The sequence below is a fragment of the Zonotrichia leucophrys genome, chromosome 1A (genome assembly GCF_028769735.1).
Source record: "Zonotrichia leucophrys gambelii isolate GWCS_2022_RI chromosome 1A, RI_Zleu_2.0, whole genome shotgun sequence".
Lineage (NCBI taxonomy): Eukaryota > Metazoa > Chordata > Aves > Passeriformes > Passerellidae > Zonotrichia > Zonotrichia leucophrys.
In genome coordinates, this window is record NC_088170.1 from 7,895,176 (window position 1) to 7,913,447 (window position 18,272).

At 42.4% G+C, this 18,272-nt stretch overlaps 1 protein-coding gene across 1 annotated transcript; it reads left to right on the forward strand.

Annotated features, from left to right (window-relative positions):
• The first annotated feature begins 387 nt into the window (after positions 1–387).
• Positions 388–11,777, forward strand: CREBL2 (cAMP responsive element binding protein like 2). Its single transcript, XM_064736972.1, has 4 exons — positions 388–605; positions 7,504–7,701; positions 9,083–9,230; positions 9,962–11,777. Coding segments are annotated over exons 1-4 (363 nt in total). The 5' UTR covers positions 388–590; the 3' UTR covers positions 9,964–11,777.
• Positions 11,778–18,272: the final 6,495 nt, after the last annotated feature.

Sequence of the window (18,272 nt, forward strand, 5' to 3'; positions counted from 1 at the left end):
GCAAAAACCAGCAGAAAACTTAAATTTGTTGTTTTATTGGTTTGGGGGTTTTTCATCTAGCCCGTGCTAGGGTGGGAGCCGGCAGCCCTGGCCCCACCAGCCCCTGGTCATCTTCCCTGAGCCATTGCGGTTGCAGCAGAACAGCCGTGGAATGGCGCGAGCGGTAGAGAAAACACAAACAAACAAACAAATAAACAAACAAAACCCAACAAATTCAGTTGTTGCGGGGTGAGGCGGGGGAGCACCCGGAGCCTCCTGGGAAATGTAGTTCGCCCGGTCAGGGAGGTGAGGAGCAATCGCCGTGCCTCTCCTCGGCTGGGCCTGCTGGGAGTTGTAGTTTTTTCTGCTCCTATCAGGGCGGCTGCAAATAGCGACGGGGGCCGAATAAGACTACACTTCCCAGCGTGCACCGCTGTGCCGGCGCTACCGCTCCGCTGATCTGTAAACAAACATGGCAGCGGGCGATGGCGGCGGCCGCGGGCGGCCCTGAGGTTCTGTGAGCGCCGGTGTCTGCCGGGGCTGCGGGCGGGCGGCTCCGCCTGCTCCTCGAGCAGGGGCTGCGGCCAGGCGGATCGGGGCTGGCGGCACACATGGATGACAGCAAGGTAAGGGCCTGCTGGAGCTGGGGGCAGCCGGTGAGGCTCTTGGTGCAGGGACCCTTCTGAAATCTGCTCTTGGCGAGCTCTGCTTGCCGCAGCTGATAGCAAGGAAGGGTTACCCGCTTAGTTCTTGCTTGCAGCGCTTCGGTGCTGCTTCTGGTGATTCCTTAAACCTCCAGGCATGGACAAAGGCTGGGTTACCAGCAGTGTGGTGTGGTGCAGAGCCTCATGCTCCCAGCAGCAGCCTGGGTTGATTATAAATAGCACAAATGGTGAGGTACGAGGGCAGCAGCGTGGGCTGCAGCCTTGTACTGGATGCTGGAGCTTGGAGTCTTCCAGCAGTGGGAGAATCTCCTGAGAGCAGCACGGTGGCATCCCTGAAGGTGTGGGGTTCCTGCTGAGCGAAGATGAACATGAGAAGGTGCCCAAGGAATGGATCTTCCTCCACCCTCCTGCTTAAAGTGTCCCAAATGGTGTGCACAAATGGTGAGGTCGAGGGCAGCAGCGTGGGTTGCAGCCTCATACTGGGTGCTGGAACCTGGATTCTTCCAGCATTGGAGAAATTTCATGAGAGCAGCACAGTGGCATCCCTGAAGGTGTGGGGTTCCTGCTGAGCAGAGCTGAACATAAAAAAATGCCCAAGGAATGGATCTTCCCCTGCTTCTTCCACCCTCCTGCTTAGGGTGTCCCTAAAGCTGGGCCTGCAGGGACAGTGGCTGTGTCTGCTCACTGCAGTGCTGTGCAGGCTCTCAGCTGAGGCTGGGTGTTTCAGCTCCCTGCAGTGCTGGTTATGGCTTACCCACTGGAATTTTACTGGAACAAAATTACACAGCCTATGAAGATCTGCTTTAATTTAAGGCGAGAAAAAATGCTTGACACGATTTCTTAAGGAATAAAGAAATTTAGAAGTGATCAGTAATTTGGCAGTCCACAATCCACAGAATGGGTTGTAAGGCTCTGAAAGGTTTGTGGTGATCTGCTATTTGAACATGTAAATTATTTTATTTTATTTTATAAAGGCCTTGCCTGAAAGCTGTGAAGGTAGTTGGGGGAAATCTGCATCACTGATGTGTCACAACTCTGGGAACTGCATGAAAGTTTGTGTAATTTGGGCAGTAGTTTAGAAGATCCAGAAGATTTAGTTCTGGAGGTGTATATGAGCATTATCTGATTTTTATTTCCTTTTAATGTTCTTCTCTGAATTAGGCTCTTTTTATTACCCAACTTCCAAATTTTCATTTAAAAATAATTTTTGGTCTGCCATTATGTCATGTAGAGTCATGATAGTATGCCATTTTTTTCCTCCTGAAACATTTTTTTGACATATTTACTAAATAAAATAAATCTATTTATCCAGTCAGTAAGTTGAATCTTTGGTCTTTTTTTTTTCTTTTTTAAATTGATGTTGAGTTGAATAAGAAAAATCAACAGAGTGGAATATTCACTCTTCTTGCTGTCTTCACTCCCATGTACAGTTTTTATCATTCATGACGCTGCAGGTCACTTTGAGGAGTTGGTGACTCCATTCAAGAGATGCCATTTCCCTTAGGAGGGCTCTTCCCATTGCAGGTTGCTGTGTCAGGATGAGGCAAGCACTATTTATTTATTCATTACTCATTTTATGGCCACTGTGGTTACACTGGAGTCAGCATGCCCTTGAAATCTCCTAAAAATTCCACTGAGTCATGCTTTCCTCCTTGCTGAGGGGGTTGGCCTGTGAAAGGACTTTCCCTGCAAAATTCTACCAACTAAATTGTGTTGGTAGTGTAATGACCAGTCTGTAACTGCCTGCAGTCCAGTTCAGTGTTTGCCTTCATCTAAGTGACACAAAGAATTTAGAACTGAGCTTGCAGGCTGCAGAGGTTTCCCTTATTCATAGTGCACTTTAATTTAGCCTCTTGTCTGATTTAAGAGGACATTAGAAGAATGGTTCTTGTCAACACATTCCTCAAAATTGGAAGGAAATAGCAAGAAATAAAGGGAGAGGTAGAATATCTTAACATCAGATCTAGAAAAATGTCATGTTTTATTTCAGAAGGATGTTCTTAAAATATTCACACACACACAGAAAACCCCAAAAACTAACCAAACAAAAAACCCCCAAACCCCTCAAACAAACAAAAAAAACCCCAAACAAAACCCCAAACAAACAATCCCAAAGAACCCCCACCCAAAATATGACCTCCTTTTCTTCTGTAGAACTGCTTTTAACCTAGGGGCTGTTCAGGTTCTGGCCTCATTTCTTGCTGTGATTTGAGCTATTGGGTGTGGAAGGGAAGGAATTTAGTGATGGAGCTGTTACTTGCAGTTAATTCATGTTAAAACATCAGTTGTGCATCTCTGAAGTCTTTGGACAGAGGAAAAAGGAGAAGCTCTGTTATGGTGGCTTCAGCCTTTATAGGTGAAATTTCTTGGTTATTTTACAAGGCTACATATAACATATTAAGTATTTGTTATATGCATTGGGAAGCAGAGAGTAGGGACTAGGGTAAGAAGTTGATAACTTGTTGGTCAACATTAAAATACAGTTTTATACAGCTAACTGCAATATTTTGTACTAATTACAGAGTTTTTTACAGGTGACACTGACAAGACTTATTTTGGTAATTACCTTTTCGGTTTACACCCAGAAATGAGAAACAAAAGTTTGTAATGTCAATTTTATTATTCCAGTGAGCTTAAAAACAAGCAAACAAAAACCAGGCCACCACCAAAAGAGGTTGGGGTTGTTGTCTTTTATTACAAATATTCTTGTCTTGCACAGAAAATAGATTATATTACTATATTTGTGGATCCAGCAAGTGTTGATTTCTTGCTCTGGTGTTCATGCAGCTTTCCTTTCTGAGGGAACACATGCTGTTCCAGCAGGGGAAGGCTCTCAGCAAAGGGCTACACCCAAGGAGCTGGGTTGATTTCCACACAGGTCTTAGCAAAACTTCTTTCATCCTTATAACATACATTCAGCATTGGTGAGAACTAACACCCCACTATCCATTTATTACAATGTCCAAACATAAAGCATTCTCATTACTGCTTGCTTGGAAATATAAAACCTTAACAGCTTTGGTTATAGTTTGATAGGAGCAATTTCAAATCATTAAATGTTTGAAAAAGCTCCTGCTCAGCGTTGCTCAGATGACACATCTGCTCATATTTGCAAGGAGCCATAAAAATGGAGGAGATTAAAGTCTCTAAACAGTTTTATTTCATTGTTACATTGGGCTGGGAGGATACACATGGTAGAGTTAGCTGACCCTCCCTGAGCCCAAGTTCTAACAAAGACAGGTTTAGAAAAGTGCCTGGTTTCTGTTAGTGAGAACTGAGAGGATGTGTAGGGCCCAGTGGTGGACATAATTCCTGTGTGAGGCTGTAAGTCCTTCCTTGGGGAAGAGCAGGACTGTCACCTGTTGGAGTGGCAAGGTGGCATCTGAGTGACTGCTGCCCTGAACTTTAGCACTTGCCCATCTGGGTGCCTGCATAACACTTTATGAAAACTTTATTTATCCCTAGCTCATGCTTTTTTAAAACAGACCTTGCAGCAAAGACAGACAGTATTCTTGATGCCTCTGTGCTGAACATGGCATTCTTAAGACATGAAACACTTTGTATGGAGGGAGTTTCAGGATTAATTTCTGTTGACACATCTGCTTAAGACTTAGATTGTGTTTGCTCACTAAATAGTATCTTACATTTTTGGATCATTATCGGATGCAGTTTGTCTGCCAGTGAAAGTAAAAGAATGGTGTTGGGCATATAAAATGTCATGAAATGGAGGAATAACAAGCATGCTCCCTAGCTGGGTTTTGTACTGCTACTGTGAGTGGTATGCTTTGAATTGGAAGATCAGAAAACTTAATCTTTATTAGGAGACTTTATTAGTGACTGGCTTCATTTACTTCTGATTTTGTAGAAATGTTTGCAAGTGGGAATAGATTCCCTCTACTGTAACACAGCACTTAGGTATTATTTCTTACTAATAATTTTTATAGTTTAATATAAATTGTGTAGATGATCACCAGTTCCATGCTGCATTAAATTCTGCAGACCTTTCCCTTCAGCTGCCGATGCATTGCAGAGTCTGCCTAAGATGGATCTCAAGTGCTGGTTGATGGAGCTGCTTGTTCATTGGTAAATAAACTCAGAGCTTCTGGAAGATGTTGACCTGGTCAGTGTGATCAGCATTGCCTGGGCTATTGCTTTAATCTGCTAAATTGATTCAAACTTGCAGATGTCATGATGAGACCAACTCTACCCCAGTCTTCTATCTGAGGGGCTCAGCTCCTCATGGTTGTGAGTGAGTGAGGAGCTGATAGAGTGTAGCTGCATTATGTGTGCATCTCTTTCCTGTGGAGGACCCCTCTGCAGTGCATTCTGCAAGGGTTTTGGAGAGATCTGCTGCAGGCTTCTAATAAAAAAACCCAGAAGTCTGAGGAATTTTCTGTATCAGGTCAAGTAATTGCAGCTATTTCCAATTCCAGGTCAAATAACTTTGTGCCTGAGGGAGGCAAGAATGAGGTTATGAGCTAAGGGGGGTATTAAGAGGAAATTGTGGAGTCACAGAATAGGCTGAGTTGGAAGGGATCAATTGGGATCAACGTGTCCAACTCCTGCCCTGTGCAGGACACCCCAAGAATCACACCATGTGCCTGAGAAAAGAGTTATGTTCTTCTGTTTTCTGAAGTCTGAGTGAACTGAGTTGGAGCTTGGTCAGATCTCTAACTATTGCATGCCTTTATTAATATTTCTATGAAAATTTTTATGATTAATGTTGTTCTGAGTCTTGATTGCATATGAACTCCCTGAAAAAACCCCAAATCTCAACTGCTGAATGCTAATAGATCACATCTCTTTATTAACTGCAGAGGAATGCAAAGGGACAAAAAATATTTGCTTGGTCTGTTGCCATGTTCAGCATCAACTATCACTTCTGCTTTGTCTTCTTTCTGTCACATCAGCACAGAAACTGAGCAGGCAAGCAGGACTAGAAGCCAGGGAGATATAGTAATGCTGTAGGGGGGCAAAGGATTTCTCAGGCCTTTTTTTCCCTCAGCTGGGTTGCTTAAAGTTACAGCAGGAACTTCTAAATATTGGTGAGGAAAAACTGACAAGGATGCAGGATTTGATTAAATTGCTTGTAACTGCTGCCTTTTCAGGGTGATGTGTATTTTTTGTTCACATAGGAGTGTGATGTGTGCTGGGGCCCCAGTCTTGAGTGGCAGCTCACTGTAGTTCTAGAGGGTCAGAACCCAGAGTGGCCAGGGCTTTTTGAGAGAGCTGCACTGTATGTCTCTACAAGACCTTATCTAGCTCTTGAATTCAAAGATTTACTTTGAACTACCTTGCATTAGCACAGAAAAAAGCCTCAGGTGCTAAAAGTCTTTGAGAACTGAAGTGCTTTGGCTGTAGTGTGTATAATGTAATATCCACCAATCTTCCAAGTGCAAGTAATAATAGAGAGCAAATTGTGAGTGCCTACAGCCCCAGCTGGGAAAATTCTGTGTAGTTCCACCTTCTGCTGAGCTGGGCATGTGGATCACACCATCCACAACCAGGAGAGGACGGACCTTGCCATGCCTGAAAGGGGACAGTCACTTTCCCTTCCTTAGAGCTCCTGCCCCCTGCCTTGGCCACATCTGGTTACTTTTATTTTTGAACTACATTCAATTTTTTGAACTAGAAAATCTTATGGGGAGCACCTTGATGAAGTAAAGAATTATTTAAACTGTATTCAGCAGTTCAAGTGTAAAAGAGCTTCATTTTTTTCCCCTTTCCTCTTCTGAATGTATTGTGTTTGTTTCATTATATAGATGTCCATTAAGTACTTTCTGTTCTTTCATTTGCTTATGGTAGGCAGCTACTCCTGAATAAATCAGGAGGGACAATACAGAGAGGGTAGGATTATGTTGGCATGTGATTGTTGACTCACTTTCCAAAGAAAGAATAGGCTCAATTGTATAATCCTTTTTTTCCCTCTTCATTCTGGCACGTCAACTCACTATGTTATTGTTTTTATTGCAGCTTGCTAAGTTTGCAGAGCAAGTGACTTCTTTGAATGTTAAAAATTACTTGTTTTGTAGCTTTTCACAGTAAAAGTGCTTTTTTAAAAATTATGAACTCTGATATTTTAAACACTGCCTGTTAGAAAAAGTCTGTCTGTGTGCAGGATGGTGAAATACTAAGGCAGCAGTGAAATTCTTGTATGCAGGTGTGTGTGTTAGGTGTATTTCTCCACACCCCCTCCAGTCAAACAGTGTGGTCAGAATGCAAATAAAGAGAAATTCTCACTTCAGAGGGAGCTGGGGTGTGTGGCTGATGTAATGTTTACTGGGTGATACTGCCCAATGACCAGTGAACTAATCTTCAGACCATATTTAAGATTTTCTTGTGCCATGCCCCCATGTTAAGAATAAAATATTTGAGTGGGGAAACACAGAGTAAACTGGGGTTTGTTTTTTTAATTTTTATTTGTAGCAGGAGAAGCTCTCAGACCTGTAAAAAGGAGCTACAAAGAAGAGGGGAAAGTGATTACAAAACCTTGTTCCATAGTGCATGAAACTAGAGAGTTACATTTGTGCAAGGGAGAGTTACATTTCCAGACCTGCTAGAGCACCAGCTGTTGGTGATATGAAAACAATTTCACTGCAAGCTGATTATGCCTCCTCAATAACCAGATGCCCTCATAGATACCTGAAATAGTATGTTCAGTTCTGGGCTCCCCAGTATGAGAGAGAAATAGAGCCGCTGGAGGGAGTCCTGAAAACTTCAGAGCTCAGCATTCTTATTTCCTCTGTTGCTCCGGGATGGATATGCAAGATTTTATACTTGAGACTCCTAATGTTTACTGTCTCATGGTTCCAGCATTACCTTTGCAGAACAGGATCTTTACTGTGCCCTTCCTTTCCAGGTGGTTGGAGGCAAGGTAAAGAAACCAGGCAAACGAGGTCGTAAACCAGCCAAAATAGACTTGAAGGCAAAACTTGAAAGAAGTCGTCAGAGTGCAAGAGAGTGCAGAGCCAGGAAGAAGCTGAGGTACCAGTACCTGGAAGAGCTGGTTTCAAGCAGAGAGAGAGCCATCTGTGCTCTCAGAGAAGAGCTTGAAATGGTAAGGAACTATCATTTAACCTAACCCTCAGTATTGTCTGGGACCTGTCCTCATAAACACTTGTTCTCGGTACCACAGTGACTGACAGTGGCATTTGGCTGGCCAGGAGGTATCAAAACATCAGATGCATCCAGCTGTTTGCCTGCTTTGGTGTGTAGAATACAAACTCATATCACAAGTTATCTGCTGGTTCTGAGCTGGAAGCAAGCAAAGGAAGTGCCATTACATTTGAGTGTGTTGTCTTTGAAATGTCTGCTTTTGAAACACCTTTGACTGAGGTAGATTGTGGGAAGAGGTGTTGAAATATCAAAGGGCAAGCATATATCCACAGAGTGCCATTGCTTCTCTGTTGGGGAGGAGGATTCTTGCAGCATGCTCTCTGTGTAGGTGATTCTAGGATGTGTAAGATGAGGGTTTTGGCCAAAAGAGCGGCATTAACCAAAGAGAACGTTTCATCTGGAAATACAGACACAGTGTTGCCCTGTTTTTTTAAGATTTTCTAAGTCTTCTGATGCTGACATTCTTGTAGAGAACTTTCTCACACGCTTTCTGTAAGTAACTCATTGTTTTGCATTCCTTTATGGAGGAGGAGAAAGTTGATGGACTGTTGGTCTGTCCAGTGTCATTGGAGAAGTGGCACTGTCACCCTCCAATCCACTGTCACTCTTGGAAAACTATAAATGTTGGAGTCAGAAAATAAACTTTCTTTTTTTTCTTCACCTTGAGAACTGCGGTGTGCGCTTGTGTTCTTTTGTGTCCTATAGTGACAACACAGTGGTGCCATTGAAACATCACCAACGCTGAGAATGCTCTATTGACCTGACTTTAGGTTTGTTTGAATGGGCAGGGCTAATCACTACAAATCAGCAGGTTTAGGATCAGGTGAAAAGCCAGCCAACTGTCCACAGTTTTTTGATGTGCCTCAGGGTTTGGCAATGAAGGATTTAAGATGAGAGAAGTAGGAATAAGGCACATGTGCTTCCACTGTGCTTGTGCAATTGGAAAGGACCTCTCAGTAGTCCATGAGCCCCAGAGTCATGTGAAATATTTGTTTTTAATAGGCCATGAACTGGAACGGTATTCTCGCATGCCAGCAGCGAGAAATCGCACAGAGTGTTCCATGTTGTTTAATAATTACAGCATTCTGTCTGGGGCTGCCTCTGAGCAGCAGTTTATTGACTGAAAGAGGCTTTGCTGGGGCCAGGTATGCAGCCATGGCCACGTGCTCAGCTCATTAGGGCTCTGCAGTTTCGTAAGAGGCTTCAGCTCAGTACGTTCAGACCTTCCATGAATGAACAGGAAGGTAAAGATTCCAGCCCTGGTTTGTCTGCTAATGTGATCCTGGCACTTTGCTAAGGCCTAATGTGTTTGCATATTTCAGTACAAGCAGTGGTGCATGGCCATGGACCAAGGGAAAATCCCCTCGGAAATAAAAGCCCTGCTAACTGGAGAGGAGCAAGGCAAAGCACAGCAGAACTCAACCAAACTTGCCAAGGCTGCAAAGACAGAGGCAAACAGCAGCAATCCCTGTAAGTATCCAGCCTGTGATTAATTCCTGTTTTGTTGCATCTTTTGTGGTGTAGGAGGGTGGCTGTGGTGTAGGAAGAAACATAAGGATGTGCTTTTGGGAAGAAATAGTTGATTGAAACAAAGAGCTTAGTGGGTGGTACAAAGACTCTGTGTAATGTTTACATGGACAACACAGAAATTCAACTATAGAGGAAGCTGGGCAATTATTTTAAAAGACTCTCTGTGTTTCACCAAAGCCTGTGGAGACCTGTGAAGACCTTAATTTCTTACAGCATTTTCTCTTTTTTTTTTAATGCAAGCTAAATGGAGCACATTAAACATAATTGAACTTTAAAAACTTTACCAAGAAAACATTATTCTAGCTGCAAGCACTTCAAGAGAGAAATGCTGGACCTGGGATTTTCTATGGAGTCTTCTTTCTGACTCCTTTGTGCTTGTGCAGGGAATGGAATAGGTTTCTTCTGGGAATTGGAAAGTGAGAAGACCATGTGATATAAAGTCATATTCCTGATATATATATATATATGCAAAGGGAGAGAATTAAGGTATAGCATGGGCAATTCTAGATCTTACTTCTAATTTTGTAATAGTTTGTGCTACAGGCTAAATTACACTTCACTGATTTTTTTTTTTTTTAAAATAGGAGTTTCTAGCTTTATGTTTTTAAGGATCAACATGAAAACCACTTTTCCAACCATAACCATGTTCTTCCCCTGTGCTTCATTCTCAGGAGGCTGATGCAGAACCTTCCATGCTGCAGCAGAGTTGGCTTGGGAGCTGGCAGGAGGAAGAATGCTGTTCTGAAGAGTGGCTGCATCCCCAGGTGCAGGGGGAAGGATCCCAGGCTGTTCTCTTCTCTTTGCTCCTCCCCACATGAAATTCTTTGATTATGGTGCTCCTAAAGCTTTGTGGGTGGGACTTTTGGAGCAGCAGGTGTTGGTGTAAGTGGAGCCTTGTTCTTCCTTTCTCTACACTGCCCTCCCCAAATACGGCTATGGCAGCTTTGGGGTGTTCCCAGCACAAGAGTGAGGCTGCTTTTATGTCAGAGCCCAGAATTAGGCTGGCTTTGTGTTTGGTGGTTATGTGGTTGTTAACTGTTGTGGGAGTGTGGGAGGTTCTGTAAAAGAAAACCAAGAGAAGGGTCTTGTGACAGCTTTGCTGAAGCCAAGCCCAGTATTGTAGGTTGAGGAGAAGGAGCTGGATCAAAATGTTTCAATAAGATTGATAGTAATGTCATTTGTAACCTAAAGGCAGGTGTTGCTCTTGTCATCCATGTTTAATGCAGCATGTCTTTTGTGTGACTGGGATTCTTAAAGAGATACTAGATACATTTCCTGCTTGTCCTGGTTTAGGGCAAATTTGGGAGGAAACTTCCAAATTGGTCCCTCTAGAAAGCAGATTCAAGCAACCGCTCCCCTCAAGATTTCCTTGGAGAAAAGTGGAAAAATCTGTTTATTTAACAAGCAAAGTATTCACAAGCATAAAAAATGAATAATATTAAACAAACCTCTCCCTGTTCTGAAGAGATGGCAAATTCAGAAAATCCTTTTCATGGGGTGTGGTAGGCTTGCTCAGTCTCTCCTCCTGCACTGGAAAATGCTGCATCCCAGGCCATGGGGGGCTGCAGGCATGAGCTCCTGGTGTTTTTCTGGGTTTTCAGTTCAGAGCAGGGCCAATGAGTTCCACGAAAAAGAAGCACCACAGTGTGGGGAACTTCTCTGCCTCAGCTAGCTAAAGAAGCTGACTGAAGGCAAAGGAGAGCTCTGTCCTGCTGTCCATGCTGCAGACAGCACAGTCTGTGAGAGGCAATGAGGGGAGCAAGTGCAGTTTCTGCAAACAAGCTCTGCTCTTCTTCTCCTGCCCTTTGCTCTCAGAACCAGTCTTGAAGGTGCAGAACTTAATATCCAGCATAAACAGAACAGACAGCTGGGGCTCCAAGCATCATAAAGTCACCCTAGGGCATCACTTCTGCCCATCCTTCTTCCAGCGGGTGCATTTTCCACACACTGTGCTCCTGGGAAGACAGTCAAGGCATGTCCCTGCAGCCTGCTTCCAGCAGGGGAGCAGCTGCCATTCCCTCTCACCCACTGTGCCCTGATACCTTTCCATAGCTGCCTACATTTTGGGCCCTAGTACCTTTCTGGACAGCAGCTTAATGTGAATTCTGCTCTGCTGTCCTGGTTTCCCAGCCAAAGACATTGCCAGGAACTGGTAGCAAGGAAAGCAAGTGGAATCAGTTTGGTTTTGTAGTAAGAAAGGTGATGGCAAAACTCTTGTGGGTTAATGACCAAGACATGTACTCATCCCAGTTATTGACAGATAACCTGCCACTTTCCTCAGACTGCTCTTTCTCCTGGATATGCTTTTTGTATTCTCATGATGCAATGTGGAGAGTGGAGCTCCTGGGGTTTTCAGAGGGTGTTTGGCTTGCTTATTCTATTTTGTTTATGACAGTGTCTTTCTCTGTATTTTATGCAATGCATGGAACATTTTTTAATCTTCTATTTTCAGCATTGTTTCATAGAATAAATATTATAATGAATGACTTTGCTAGACTGAGTATTGCCTTTTTTTATTGAACTAATTGGGTCTGTTTAGCATTGTGTCAGTTCAGGATGGGGTGAAAACACTGAATATAATCAAGTACCATATTTCAGTGTACAGCGCAATTGTTTTCAGAATTCCATCCTAAGCACCTATATGTTGAACCTTAGCACATGATTTTAGGTTTATTCTTTAGACCCTGCAACCAGGCACCCAGCAATTGCTAAAAATGTTGCACAGACACACAAGACTATTAAGAGAGGTTGAGTCTCACTGAAGTAGAGATGGGGAGGATGTGAGAGTTCATATTGTGTTGTCCATGTCCTGTCCTGCCCAACCATCCCCATCATCCACCCTCTATATCTGAAGATCTGTGCTGCAGTTTGTCCTGAAAGATAGTGATAAAACCAACCCCTACGTTTGGGATTTTTGTTGACGTTGAATCCTTACCTGTTCGCTTTTCTGGATTTTCTGGAGGAAGAAAAACCCTGAGCCAAATATTCCGAACTATAGTCTGCCAACCTTGTGGTTGGACTTTATAATATGATCATACTGGAAATGGATTATTTTGGGTTAGAGTTAGTGTTACACAGTCCACTTTCAGATGTAAACAATGTCTTGTAATTAAACACATGTTTCAAATGTTATGCAGATGCTTAAGTGTCTTTCAGAATTAGGAATGTAGAAAACATGGCAGAGCAGTCGTGATGTGTGACCAGAGCAGCTCTGCCCATCACTCAGTAACGTGACCAACCCAGCTCTGATCTTGCCAGAAACACCCTGCTTACTTTCTTCCCTCTTTGTTTCACATGCTGTGAGACCAAACAGGAAGCCTTTCAGCAGAAAGGTTTCTTTTGTGGAGGAAATGGAGAGTGGGAATTTCTCATTGTGGTGAGCAGCAGTTTCTTCTGTTCCTTGTCATGGTGGCTCCTGCATCTTGGCTTAGTCAGCACTTGACATTACAAGGCTGTGTTTGGCAAGCCTGGCCCCAGCTCTGTGGCACAGATAGTGGTGGCCATGTTCTGACAGGTTTCTTTGTGCAGATGGACAGGAGGTCTGTTACTGCCTCCATCATCCTTGATTGTCTGCAAGCAAAAATCTGTCACTCATAGTTACAACTCTAACTGCACCTTTTCCATCTGCACTAGATGCTGTAGTCCATTACCAAATGTAGGATTCCCAGCAGCAATCATTCATTCAAGTTCTGTGGCTTCCATCATGTAGCAGTTCATGCTGTGTTATGCAGTTTTTGGCCTAGCTGGGTTTCTGGGAGTCCTTTATTTTCCCCTTGAAAACCAGCAAGTGTTTGTGGTTCATGCTTGTTTGCTGCTCTAATGCTCATACTCTTCATCCTTGTTGGGGTGGCTCCTAGGAGTGATACAGGCAAGTCCTCTGGTCAGGAATCTCATCTAATTCCCTAAATAATGGAGGGTGGTATAGTCTTACCCTCTCTGTGTGTAGGCTGTGTACAGCCTTTCACATGTTTCTCCTCCAGTGAGTAAGCACAGCTGGTTCTCTCTCACAAGCACTGAAGAAAGGAAATGAGCCTGGAAATGCCTCATTTTCCCACTTACCATGGAAATCTAATCTTCAGCCAGACTCATTCAGCAAGCTAAAGGTGGGTATCTCTTGGAAACTGTCCACAGTCTTAAAATATGCTGTCTGTACTATTTGGTGTTTACACCAACCCCAGAACTCCTGTTAGGGTTAAGTGTAGTAGGCTGAATTCGATAGATGATGATGGACTAAGCACTGCACTAATCCTTCTGGGGAGTGTAAAGCAAGGATAGACCAGATAGTGGCAGCTTCATAAGAAAAATGTGCAGCAAGTCTTGCCTTTTTGTTTGCTGTATATGTGCTGCATGCACAGAATCCTGCAGTGAAAGGGATACATTTAATTGACTCATCACTTAACTGAGAACATTTTGTAATTATGTGTAAAAAAAGAAAAAAGAATGTAATCACGGTCTCTTTTCACAATCTGATAATAAGTGTTTGTCAAAGAATCAGTATCATGCTAAGTGCTTTTCAAATACTATCTTAACTTATATCAGGGGTTTATTTTAATGTAGTAGACAAATTTCAAAAAGCTTCTCTCTTTCTTGAAAGCTGAAATCTGGCCAACTTTGAGAGTGCCTGTGACTGCTTGTTTTTCCTTTTCTTTCCCTTTTACATTTTAGAGTGAAGATTAGCCTACATCAGTAATGAATCTAGTTTTTCCTGAAGAGCTGGAGAGGGTTTGGGATCATAGCTCCATTTGCTGCTTTCCAAGAAATGGTAATCTCTATAAACTAATTACCTATAAAATTACTGTTTATATAAGAAATAAATGTTTGAGACAAGTCTCAAAATGCAGAGAAAGCAGAGGAAAAGCTGAAATTAGAACAAGTCTTTCTCATTGGGCTCAAGAGTTACAGCAGGGGTGACAGAGGATGGATGGGCTGGTGTAGAAATCCCTGTTCTAGGTAAGCAAGGCAAAATACCAGTTTGTCAGTTCCTGCTCTTTGTGTCACTGAGCATTAATTTCTCCAAAAGTTGTAAATTAATTTCTTAATTAATTGAGTCAATAAATTAATTTCTTACATTACTCCATTGTGAATATGTATGATAAAACATAAGTTTCTAATCCACAGTGAAACCTGAGGTGTCCCACACTGAATAGCACATCAGTGGAGACTAAAATTCAACTGATGCTGATTTTTGGAATATGCAGATTTTTGTATGTAGATCTATCATGGCCTTCCAGATATAGGTTGAAATATCTGAAACAGCCTGTGGAGTTAAGGAGGGATTAATTTAAAACATTTTGGCCCATGAACATCTCATGAACATAGCCCAGAAAAGGTTTCATCAAAGTAAGTAAAGCAATAGTGTTAATTTTCCATTTAAATCTGGAATCATATCTGGGATCTCAGATAGTGAAAGGGGAAGGAGGTATTTTATAGCTTTCTAATTAGCTAATTACTCTTGTGACATGTCTGTGTGCAAACCTTCCCAAGGTGATGGTGCTGCAGGGATCTCTTGATGACAGCAGTGTTACTATTCTCACTTCAGCAAGCTGCATTTGTCATTACTTTAATCTTAGGGTTCCTCACTTTCTGAAGTAAAATAGTAATTAGCTTTTTAATTACTGGTACACCAGTGGGAGCCAATGTTGTTTGAGAAACAGCCAATTAACCAATTAACTCTTTCAGCTTTTTGGATTTACGCAATCATTTTTTTTTTCTATTTTTTTTTCATTATCCACTTAATGTCGTCATTTCAGTCCAATGCCACTAAATGAGTGGCATTGTTAATGGAAATTATATTGTCTACACATGCTGGCAGATAAAAAAGGCTGACTGACAGCTGGAGAACAATTATAAAGGTTGTCTGATTTAATCCCTCTGCCCTGAGCTACTTGTGGAATGAACACAGTTGCAGTTCTGTGAATGTATTCATAAAAAAATGTATGCAGAATAATGAATGGCCTCTTGTGATTGCTTGCATTCACCTTGCATTTTTTTCTCAATCATCTCCTTTGCATGAATCAGGACATATAAAAAAACCAAATGTGTTTATTACTAATACAGCTTAGCATTGATCTGTCATAAATACTACCACCAGCTGTAAATTTAAATATCACCTCTTAAAATTATTTTCTTTATTATTTTAAAACTTCTTTCCCCCCGTCTTTTGTTAGCATATAACTATTTCTGGATATCAGTGAGAATTTTATAAAGTATCAATTTCCAATTAATTATAAGGGATAGAGAGAAGTGCAGGGATTGACAAGGATGTTTCTAAGTGCTAATTTCTTCCCTGTGTGCCATTTTTCTGCCATGCTTGGTTACAAGATCTACATGAAAGTGGTAAGACTGGAGGATCAACACTGGTGCACTCCAGTTTTGTTTCTGATGTCAGGAGCCTTCCAAGGAGCACGGAGAGCCTTTGAGGACACAATTTTACTGTAGCAAGGGACAGGGAAAGCTTAGCTGGTTATATTTGTCAGGCTACAAGAAAGAACCAAGTGTGGGGGCCAGTGCTTGGCAGCAATTGTTTCTCCTGGATAAGGTGGCATTTGGAAGCCTGGCCCCCTGCAAACTCCTCTTCTGCCCTTCAAAGAAAAAGGGAACTTGAGTTGCTTTTCAGTAAATATTTCCCTTGAAGACCAGTCTCCAGTGATTCGTTACCTGGTTAGGAATTACTTCTGGCAGTAAACATGTTACATGTGCAGGATGTGATCTTTGAAGATGCTGCTGTGGTGGTGGCCACATCCTCAGCATGCCTCTTACAGGAAAAAAACCCCTACAAGGCCAAGAATGAAGATTGTGACAAAGATGCCCTGAGTGAGTGTGAAAGACCAAGTCAGTAATGTGGCAAGAGCTGTTTCAGAGTTTGCAAAAAGCCAGAGAGGAGAGGTGAGTTCCCATCATCTAGTTGATGCAATCTGGGCTATTCCTGCTGCATTTACAGCTAGCTGGTGACTAATCTAAAATCTTGCTGACTCTGGATATTTCTTCATCATTTTCCCTCCTATGTTTGGATCAATATGGGGAGGGACTCTGTGGGTTGTGTGTAGAAGTGGAGATGGTAAATCTCCAGGGCTGAAGAGAAGAGCTGCAGTGCCTTTGGAAATAGGTGGGTAATTACATCCATCTGTATGTGCCTTCTGCTGCCCAATTCTACATGGCTTCAAAAAAATTCAAGTCCTTGATCAGTCCCACTTCCCCAAAAGCATCTCTTCCTTTTACTGGTGCATGCAGAGAAAAAGCTTGTGTCTGCCCAGGCATGAGACAAGAACAAATCTAATTATTTAGTGGTATAATATTTCTTTTTCTATTCCCCTGCAAATGTAGGAAAGCTGGTGTAAAATGGTTGAGATGCTGCACACAAAGGAATTACTGCCATCTTTGTCACTTCTGAATATTATCCAGGGACCAGTTTCATGAAACAAATTAAAGACTTTGTGTGTGTTAGCAGTAGTGTAGAAAAAAAAAAATCTGTGGTTTAGTCCAGACTGCTCATCAGGAGGTGACATTTATACAACAATCTTCCTGTAGGTGTGTTATGTTTTACTAGAAGCCAGTTCAAATAAAGCTTCTGTAATTTATAATGGCCTATTCCACAACACTTGCTAAGTTGAAAAGAGCCAACTAATAAAGACATATTGACTTACAGAATCACTTAAGGAGTTAATAACCCTTCCTTTGAGCATATGGGTCTGGCTTTAATAAACTTCAGATCTGCTTTTTGTTCTTTTAAACAGGAAGGATCTGATATTGAGAAGGGCTGAGCACTCAGAATTTCAGCTGCAATTGATGACGTGTGTTCAACACCTTGGAAAACCAACTCCTAAATCAATGTCAGTTAAATCTGAATTTAAATGGGTTGAGTTGAGGAGACTGAAAAAACTCTGGGGATTCTTAAGTAGGCATATGGAAACCCTTAAGTCCAATTATTGGTGATAGCCATTTTGGTGTCACCTCCATGAGGCTGGTGGAAAAATAGGAACAAGTGAAGTGAGTCTCTGCTTCTCACTGGAAATTTTTAAAGTATACTTAACTGAAAATGCAGCTTTCTGCTGAAATAAAAAGGAAGGGACATAATTGGACAATTTGTAATGGGAATTCCCAAGGGCAAGCCACTTAATACCAAGTATAAACAGCAGTGATGGAATTTCTACTTAATGTGTGTCTGCTTAATGGAAAAAAAATGCCTAATGGTTGGCATTGTATCATGTTCTTACACAGGAAACACTTAAATCTAAGGAATGGATGGGCAAGAGACCCAGGAGTGCTTTTTCCCAGAACCTCCCCTTTGTAGATGGGCTTGAGATGTGTTTGTGGAGTTTATTCTGTTTGTTTTGTGTCTATATTGATCAGGCAAATCCTACAGAATTTTTGATTTCTTGCTTAGATAATTCATGCTCTGTCTCCTGTCTCTGGCACCTCTGGGGCCTTGGCAAAGCAGGGGATACCTGGCATTTGTGCTACCAAACCCATCTGTCCTAAACCCACCTGTCCACCTGTCCCTCACCTGTCCTGAAATCATGGAAGCAGTGAGAAAGCTTTCTCCTTGCTGTTATGTTTTTACCAGTGGAGTCTGGGTTAAAAGAAGCCACAGCAAGCAGAGCCAAGCTCACTATGCTACAAGTGGGATTGGGATTTTAGTGATGTGGAAAGGTGGTTTAAGAGACTCAGCCTCCAGACTTCACTCATGGTTGCAGGGATGGTTAGAGCCCATGATGTCAGTGCAGAACTACCAGCTCTTTCAGCCAGGGGACATTGTGTCCCTACCTGGTGTGTCATGGCAATCCTGGACTTTTCCTGGCCACCCTCTGTAGTGAAAAACCTTTTGGAAGATGGGGAAACATGTAGACTTGAAGAAACAAGTGTCCTGTGTGCCTCTGGACTCTGACCTAGCAGGAGTGGGTAACCATGAACCTGTGGTCCTCTGTCACCTCAGGGCTCATTCTATTCAGTTTCTTTATTATTTCTTTAATAAAACTACTAACC